The sequence below is a fragment of the Alosa pseudoharengus genome, unplaced genomic scaffold (genome assembly GCF_046254945.1).
Source record: "Alosa pseudoharengus isolate Yale_2024_CS ecotype anadromous, Long Island Sound unplaced genomic scaffold, YU_APseudo_1.1 YU_APseudo_1.1_scf_4, whole genome shotgun sequence".
Classification (NCBI taxonomy): Eukaryota; Metazoa; Chordata; class Actinopteri; order Clupeiformes; family Clupeidae; genus Alosa; species Alosa pseudoharengus.
In genome coordinates, this window is record NW_027468774.1 from 31233184 (window position 1) to 31242158 (window position 8975).

The following is an 8975-nucleotide window of genomic DNA, read 5'->3' on the forward strand; positions in this document are numbered from 1 at the left end:
TGTCCCCTTCAGCTGCGACGTGTGCCGATGTATGAACAAGACAGGCTATAAACAAATATCGGGGTAATTTACAGTTGACAATAATGACGGATCTTTACTTAATGCTATTAGATATGGGTCCATAAGTTTATTTAGGCTACTTATATTTACGAGATGAAGCCGTTAGGCTATGTGCTCTGCTCAGATCAAATCTACGCGCTACAGGCGATTGTCACATAGAATAGACTATAGAACTGGAATGTCATATCAACAATATGGCCGCGGCGGTGTTTGCGAATAAGCCCTATTGTTGAATTGTATATTTATGGGGGGCACTGTGGCACAGCTGACTAAAGCGAGTCCGCCCCGTGTCCTATCCCAATTTCACCCCATCTCTCTCTCCACTTGCTTCCTGTGATTTTCTCCTGCATTTTCTCTTCTTTCTCTTTCTTATAATATATATATAAGGTTTTTTCCTTCAGGATCCCCCCAGTAATTGTGTGCCAATAATTCCCAGGACAGGGAAAGACCGGGCTGCACGAAACTTGGTGGCCATGTAGCCCCACAAGGATGACACGGAACCATTTGATTTTTGTTTTTAATAAACAATAAACATTTACATCAACAATATTTCAACAAATACTCAAGGTGGTCATATTTTCAGTAATTGAATTCATTTTTTAATTATTATTATTATTATTGACATTGTGATAACACACGTCAGAAAACAAATGTAAGTAGATTACTGTACACTCTAACAATGACAAATAAATAAACAAACAATTAATTGCCAATACATTCAATACTACCGATCATTCACTGAATGAGCTTGGAAAACACTCGCCTCGCTCTCTCTCTGGTCCTTAGGCTTTAGGTAGGGATCCACGGTTGATCGTGAGGCTCCACGTCTTCAACATTCCTGTGCTAATCAGCCACATGCAGACTGAAGTCCCAAGAGATGTCCTCCTCATCCCCTCCAGCTTTCTCATACTCACTCCATGGTATATCATTCACCTGCCAGAGAAAAAACACATTAGGTCTCCCATAAAGGGAAAAATAAAAACAGAAAACTTAGAGCTAACATTACCACAGGTCATTTAGGTCATAGCTCATTTTCTAGGTGATGACTGATACTGTACATGGATTTGTGTGAAGCAACATGAAAGATGACATTAAAAGACATGTTCAATGATACAGCTAACGGTTACACTTTACTTGACAGTATCGACATAAGAGTGACATGACACTGTCATGAACGTGTCATAAACAAGTCATAAAAGTTTATGTCATGACGCTTCTGTCATTCGGTTTTTGTCAAAACACGTTAGAATTAGGGTTAGGGGTTAGGATTAGGGTTAATGTGTCATGACAGTGTCATGTCACTCTTATATCAATACTGTCAAGTAAAGTGTTACCCAACTAACTTTAATATACACCAGGAAACTAACATGAGGAAAGGACAATCACTACATGACAACCACCATAACAGAACAAACACTGCAATCTCCTGTCTAAAAGGGTTCTATAGTGGGTTTAATACAACATTTTTGTAAATGGACCAAGTAAAACCTATGGTAGAGTACTTTAATTTTGTAAGAATAAGGTTCGATGAGCCAATATATTTTGTTATGGTTTAAGCTTCCTAAACTGAGGAAAGTTGTCACAACAAAGCCTTTTAGTCCTATAAATCCATTCTGAAGGCAGGACATTTTTCTCAATAAGGTCAACTTGGTGCTCAAAACCACCTCCATATAGCAACAACTGCATTAGTAAGCTTTCATAAATCCATTTTTACTCAGTTTAATCATAGGGGAATTGTTTGCATCAAGAGTCCAAAAAACTGAATTTATTTTTAACCACGCTGTTGTGAGAATAAACTATTTAAAAAAAGAAAAGGTTGTCACCTTTCCAGTACCATCTGTGCCACAGCTTAAAAGAGGTGCTTCATACCTTTATGATTCCTTCCACATCATCATTAGGGAGAATTTCATCTGGATCAATTTTACACTCAACCGCCACTTTCCCATTGCCTTCAGACACATAAGAACAAAATGCCATAGTGCTTTACAGATACTCAGTCCTTAATAATGCAAGTCTGAAGTCTCTGAAATAAATTACTATAAGCATTCATTCCTGAAAGACAAAAAAGTCCTCACCTGGGGCCTAATGTACAAAGACTTGCGTGGAATTCCTACTAAAACATTTCATACACGAAAATCTGGAAAGTAGTGCGCGCACAAAAAAAAATCAGATGTATGAAACTCTGCGTACGCAGCAATCTGCGCAACTTTTCTTTGTACATCCCAATTAACGCGAAATTAAGCGCACATCCACGAACATTACACTCCACCCTCGCCCCTCCCTCAATCACACTCATTTAAATATGCTAACTAGACAATGTAATATGTAAAGTAATGTAATAATTGAAATCATCAAATGAAAAAAAAAAACTTTATTTCCAGCGAATGTGAGGTAGAAGTGCTCTTATCCAACGAAATGGCAAGAAACTTACGTCTTTATCATCTGTAATTAATAACAAAAAAACAGTAGTGACAGAGCGTGGCAGTGGCTACTAGGGTCAGAGACCGTGGCAGATTTATTGGTCAGTAGGGTGCATCATCCGCCTCACTTTTTGAAAAACATTTGAAAATCAATCTGTCCCTAGAATAATTTTGTTCCATTAACCAAATAAAACTTCCATGAGAAATTTTATTGAATTCTATTGATGTTTAAGTGGCCCACCGAGCCTCAGAAGTTTCCAACTAAAGACGTCCATAAACCTAGGCTGAAAATATCATTTTTTCTTAAATAACACCAAAAATAATGGGTCTAGCCCTATAATGTCAATGGAAGTTGAATATAAATATGGACTTCCTACATCATTTGGTGTGGGTTGTGTGTCTCTATCTTTATTACTTCCTGAGATATGGCAGTAGTGTACATTTTGGGGGAAGCAGCCAGACCAACGGATTCCTTGTCTTAGCTGAATTACTGAAGCTAAGCAGGTGTGGCCCTGGTTAGTACTTGGATGGGAGACCTTCCTTGGTAAAACTAGGTTGCTGCTGGAAGTGGTGTTGGTGGGTGGTCAGTAGGTGGCACTCTTCCCGCTGGCCAAAAAGATCGATCCTTATGCCCCAGTGCAGTGACGGGAACACTGTACTGTAGGAGATGCCGCCCTTCGGATGAGACGTTTAACTGAGGTCCTGACTCACTGTGGTCATTAAAGATCCCATGGCACTTATCGCAAAGAGTAGGGGATTCCCCGATGTCCTGGCTAAACATTCAATCTGGCCCCCTAATCATCCCCCAGTGTGATTGGCTCATTCACTCCCTCACTCTCCACCTCAATCTAGTGTGTGGTGAGCGTTCTGGCGCACAATGGCTGCTGTGCATCACCCAGGTGGGTGCTACACATTGGTGGTGGTTAGTGAGGTCCCCCTTTCCATGTGAAGCACTTTGAGTGTTGAGAAAAGCGCTAAATAAATGTAACGTGTTTTTGTTGCTGGAAGATGCAATAAAAATTGCCTTTGCCAGGCATTTTCAATAAACAACACGAAAGTAAACTATCAATAAAAGCTTGCGGTCATGGGTTTTCCCAGTACCAAATTTGAAGGCTGGAAAACAATATATGTGGCCCACCAAGTCGATGTAAAATACGTATCATATTTGAAAGTTGCCGTTTATACTATAATCCGATCAGTCATTATCACTTCACATTCACACGATATTTGCTGATTCCCACTTTGTTCTGTTTTCTGATGAACCATCCGAAAGATACCACATGAAGCACCAGAGAACTTGAGGACAGTTTGGAAGATGGAATCCAGTGATAATCGAGTCATCCTGAACAAGGCCACTGCCCAAACCAAATATCCAAGATGATTGTCAAGACAGAGTACATTTTGATGACTGTGGATTGGCATTAGGCTACATGTTGCAAGAAATTTCATGTAATCCTGTGTGATACAACTACTACTCTACACTAAACAAAACATTCCCACTCATGTAGCCTATATCTGATTTGGAATTATGAGCTTTTTATAACACCATAGCAGTTATAATAAAAGATTAATGATAAGTGTTACAATACACATTAAGGTGTTTTTCATCAAATAACATATTATTCAAAATAGAAAAAAAAAAAAAAGTTTTTCTGAGAAAAATCACCAAAATATGTATGACAACATAAAGAAACCCAATGTTTATCCAGTGAGCTGTGTGCTTTATGCCCTTAATATAGTTATTATTCAAATAACTACTGGCTAACAAATTGATAATAGTGAAATAATGTGAAATATACCCCCATAGTCCCCCATATTGCCAGGTGATTTCCTGAATTTGGCAACAATTGTGTACATATGTAAAGGCGGATGATGCACCCTATTGGTCAGTCTGCAAATAGGTGACAGGGTTCGCATAACGGGGTTTGGTGGGCATTTGGACCATTACAAAATAATTGGATTAATTAAAAAGTAATTAAACAAGAATTAAACAAGAATTAACAAAGTTGATCCACGCCACCTTGCCACATTATGATTTCTGGATCATATTCCTATAATTTGCACACAGGTGTGACAACAATAATACAAATGCTTACTCGAGCTATCAAAATAGCCTATGCAGTCAATCACACTAAGGGAAATAGCTTCAATTTGTGCTTATTAGTCAGGCTATATCTATTCACTTGGATGATCCTGTCCCATATGTATTTGATGAAAACTATCGGCGATATGAAGTGAAAACACATGTTCAAGGCATGGGCAAATGTGTGAAGCCAACCCCATTCATCACAGGTTTCAAGGAAAGCTCTTCAAAATCTAAAATATAAATAGATGTCATTATAAATGTAGGCTGTTGCATAGCTTAGTAGTATTTGCGCATGTTGCATGCCCATTTATACATAGGCCTACTTTGAAATGTTATCATTTTAATAGCCCACATTTCACAATATGCTGTGCAAATAAAGGCCTAGACTCGTGATCAACTAGGCCTAATGTTGTTGCGCTGCATTGCCTCTGAGTGTCGCCAACTGACGATACACATTGGAAATGTTCGTACGCCACACATACTGAATAGTTGCTGTGGAGAAACCCGGGAGGAACGCACATTCTCACGCTCATTTACTTTTGATACATCCGACCGTGAGTGTGAAAGATGGTGCACGTAAGATTTTTGTGTGTACGCAAGCTTTTTACATGAGGCCCCTGATCGTCAACTGCCTTTTAGTTCATATATAAGTGTAGGATGAGCCATTAACAAAATAACTTGATGAATAAGATTATACTTCTAACCCATAATAGCATGTTATTTTCAACATAACATGATGACAGAGTAAAATTCACTAAGGCTGATACAGTGTCAACTCCAGACTACCTCTGACCAAGCACACACTCTTGAAATATCTATAATTATGATAATAAATATGAGATAGATATGAGAACAGGAACGCACACACAGATCTTGTCAAGCTGCTGATTAACAGACACATGAAACATCATGCATAACATATATCACCACCATCAGCCCTCGGAATGACATACAGTGCAAACTTTCAGCAATCTGAATTCCACTAAGTAAGGGATAATGGACGACACGGTGGTCTGTTCACATAAGTTAATGCACGGTTGAGGTTGTAAAACGGCCCCGACGCGAAGCGGGTGGTCTGTTCACAGAAGTTAATGCACCTCATAAGTGCACTTCGTAAGTGCATTAACTTCTGTGAACAGACCACCGTGGAGTCCATTATGCCGCTTATTCCACTGTTGCCACTTGCGTTGTGTTCATTTCCTGTTTACAATTTAAACGTTTTAATTGCTAAAACTGTCTTGTTTGTATAACTAATTTCTTCCGACACATATCAACTAATTTCTCAACTCACAGGACAAACTGCCGTTACTAGTTCTAAATGGATGGTTGCTACGGCCAAAGGCCAGTCGTTAGTTCTATCTCTCCCGTTGTCAAGCGGGCGTATACCAAGATTCTGATGAACTTTAGCTTTGAAACATCGTTATTTTACTTAGCCTGCTGTCATCCATCTAGCTAAAAGCCACCTCCGTCATATGCTACAATGTTGCAATGTTCTGAACGTCTGCATTTTACAGCTCGGATGCAACGTGACTGTTCATTTAAACTTCACAACGAGTTCGGCGAATTAATATACAAGTGTGATACGGCCAAAAAAATGGATCTACTTCATAGGTGTGCAGATAACATACGGTTAATGGTCGTTCTAAATTACGTAGGACAATGGGAAATTCAACCAAGCAGTGGAATAAGCACTGATAAGACAAAATTGACTCACCCAGAACAACCAGAAGGACTTTCTCAAAAGCATTGACCACTGCTTTGTCTCTAGCCCACTTCTGGAGTTTCCCCCTCTTCCAAAGCACCTCTTCAAGACCTGAACAAGATAGCAGTTAAGCCGCAGCAGTGAGAATCTTGCACCACAGTATTCAAAAGCTATGTGTCTCTAATATGTATTTTCTAATGTGACCTTATAGTATAGTATAGTATATACTTTTTTGATCCCGTGAGGGAAATTTGGTCTCTGCATTTAACCCAATCGGTGAATTAGTGAAACACAAACAGCACACAGTGAACACACAGTGAGGTGAAGCACACACTAATCCCGGCGCAGTGAGCTGCCTGCGACAACGGCGGCGCTCGGGGAGCAGTGAGGGGTTAGGTGCCAAAGGCCTCAAGGGCACTTCAGCCGCGGCCCACTGGTCGGGGCTCGAACCGGCAACCCTCCGGTTACAAGTCCACAGTGTTAACCAGTGGGCCACGGCTGCTACCTTTGACAATGAGATAACTTTAGAGACACCTAAAAATAAGTCAGGGTTTTTCTACTGCTCCCATTGATTCTATGCAACAACATGGCTTGTCGTTTTTGTTGTTGTTTTCCGTTTCCACACAGGAAACACAAGCGTTTATAGAAGTGCAAATAGCATGAAAGTCATGGGGTGGTCCCAGGGTCAGAGGTCCATGTATCCAAACACTCACGCTCATCTCCATCCAGGGGCTCCTCCGTGACGCCGATGCCCCGGCAGCTTGTGCCGTGCTGGGGGAAGGTCACCTCCACCATGCAGCCGTATTTCAGGAACGACTCCTGGCTACCACTGCCACCCTCCGGCAAGCCATCAATGCCAGTACCAGGTCTGCTACAACTGGAGAAGTCCTTCATCTTAACCAAAAAAAAAAACAAGCCTCAGTCATAAGGAGAGCACGATAGACAGAAAAACAGGGGGAACAACTGATGTTCAGTTACAGAGGTCAGGAATCAGCCTTTGAAGTTCAGGAAGTGAAACTCCAGCACAATGTACTGAAATGGTCCATCTGGCCACAAAACTAAGGACGAAACTTGCTCCTTACTGTAAGGATATGTGTGGACCACCCATTGAACCCCAGGTAGTGATTGGCTAGTTCCTGGCATCTGGCATGGCTAAGAGGTTTGGCATTGAGTTGGAAAGCTGAATTCACCCTGGTGCTCAGTCGAACCTAAAACACAGAAGCATTGAAAAAACAGAAAAACAATCAATCTAATAAAAAAATCTTAGAGGAAGTATAAAATAAAATCTATTCATGTATGCATTTATATGTAGTTAAAAGCAAACTGATGTAAAAGGGGAATTAAGCCTGACTTCTGTCCAGCTACATATAACATTACAATTCAAACTAAGACATATCTCCCCCAGTTTCTGCAACATTTCTTATTCTAGTGTTAGGCTACTGTTGCAGTAACGGACACAAACCATAGGTGATCAGTGTGTAAGCATTTTAAGCAAGGCTTAAATCGTAGAGTTTGTCCACTGAGTAACCTAGGTAAATAATAATGGGACCAGACAAATTTACTGTCACAGGTGAGCGCTGGAAGAGGCACGTCTTGTCTGTGGAACTCTGCGCTTTGGACGCTTGCGCTGCAGAGTAGAACTTCACCATTGCATAGAATCCTGGCTTGGCCAATGCGGCGTTAGGACACACCTTCACGAGGTAAAGAGCTCCGAAGGCGGAGAAGACATTCCAAATAGCTTCCTGTGCGATTAAAAACAGAGAGCTGTCAGCTATTCTCTCTTCTTCAGAAATATGGGCTACAGTTTATGAATGGGACAACAAACATGAGAAAATACTGCAGTTCTTCTTATGTCAATAGCCTGCATGGGACACAGACTTACATAAACATAGGCTTCAGAATGATCCGGGAGGATGTCCCATACGAAGAGTGTTTTGTTGTTCTCTGATGGTACTCGAAATTCGATAATATCGGCCACTATTTCCATACTTGAACGTAGGTCTATATTTCCTAGTTGTAGCCTAACCCAAACTAGCCTACCCGACAGCTGTAAAGCCTTTAAACCAGTGTACAACAGAACTATCCATGTTTGTTTTGAGAACGTTTCAGGGTAGCCTACTTCCGCAGCTCTTTGCGTGAGCGTGAACTTCTATATCTATGGTGAACTTCCCGCGCCACACTACGGTCGCGTTCGTACGGGGTCCCGTAAGGATCAATTAGTTGTTTTTTTTATCCCGGAGTTGGGCCTATTTCTTGATACTGATACCAGAGAATGTCTAATAAGACGGGCTCTGCTGATACTATTATATTGTATATTCTCTCACCTTTTGCATTCCCTCGCAATTTATTTAGTCACTGATTGTTTGTTCATATTGCTGACACTTGATTAAGTAGTGCACTTGTAGAACTCTAATTTAAAAGAATAATGTCAAAAGTCTGAAAGTCATGGGTTTACATCTAGATTTTTCTGAATAGTGCTTTTTTGATTATTCATTATTCACTGCTGTGCAGTGGCGATTCTAGACATTTTTAACAAGGGTGGCACTAGTGAGGCACTGATTAATTCAAGGGTGGCATGAGGCAAAACATGCAGATAAACAGAAACAGGCTCAAGATGTGAAATTAGCACAAACACATTAGGGAAACCAGACACAAACACCATACTCATAAATTGAAAGAAAAAAAACACAAATACCTTACTCACATA

The 8975-nt window shown here is 40.5% G+C and overlaps 1 protein-coding gene across 3 annotated transcripts; it reads right to left on the bottom strand.

Annotated features, from left to right (window-relative positions):
* Nucleotides 1-560: 560 nt before the first annotated feature.
* rdm1 (RAD52 motif containing 1) lies at nucleotides 561-8411 on the bottom strand. 3 transcript variants are annotated; one of them, XM_076265874.1, is made up of 7 exons: nucleotides 8151-8411; nucleotides 7915-8010; nucleotides 7351-7476; nucleotides 6982-7162; nucleotides 6281-6379; nucleotides 1930-2009; nucleotides 561-993 (listed from the first exon to the last, which is right to left on the bottom strand). In XM_076265874.1, the coding sequence occupies exons 1-7, from the start codon at nucleotides 8253-8255 to the stop codon at nucleotides 904-906; spliced, it is 777 nt and encodes a 258-aa protein (XP_076121989.1). In that variant the 5' UTR covers nucleotides 8256-8411; the 3' UTR covers nucleotides 561-903. The 3 variants fall into 3 exon arrangements, with proteins under 3 accessions (XP_076121989.1, XP_076121988.1, XP_076121987.1); XM_076265873.1 differs by having other exon boundaries at nucleotides 7837-8010; XM_076265872.1 differs by having other exon boundaries at nucleotides 7831-8010.
* Between the last annotated feature and the right edge of the window lie 564 nt (nucleotides 8412-8975).

Coding starts and splice junctions, on each gene's coding strand:
- rdm1 (XM_076265872.1), bottom strand. CDS start 8,255: ATGGAAATAGTGGCCGATATTATCGAATTTCGAGTACCATCAGAGAAC. Junction 7,163..7,350: donor GGTCCACACATATCCTTACA/GTAAGGAGCAAG, acceptor TTTTTGGTTAAG/ATGAAGGACTTCTCCAGTTG. Junction 2,010..6,280: donor AGTCCTTCTGGTTGTTCTGG/GTGAGTCAATTT, acceptor ATGTGTCTGAAG/GCAATGGGAAAGTGGCGGTT.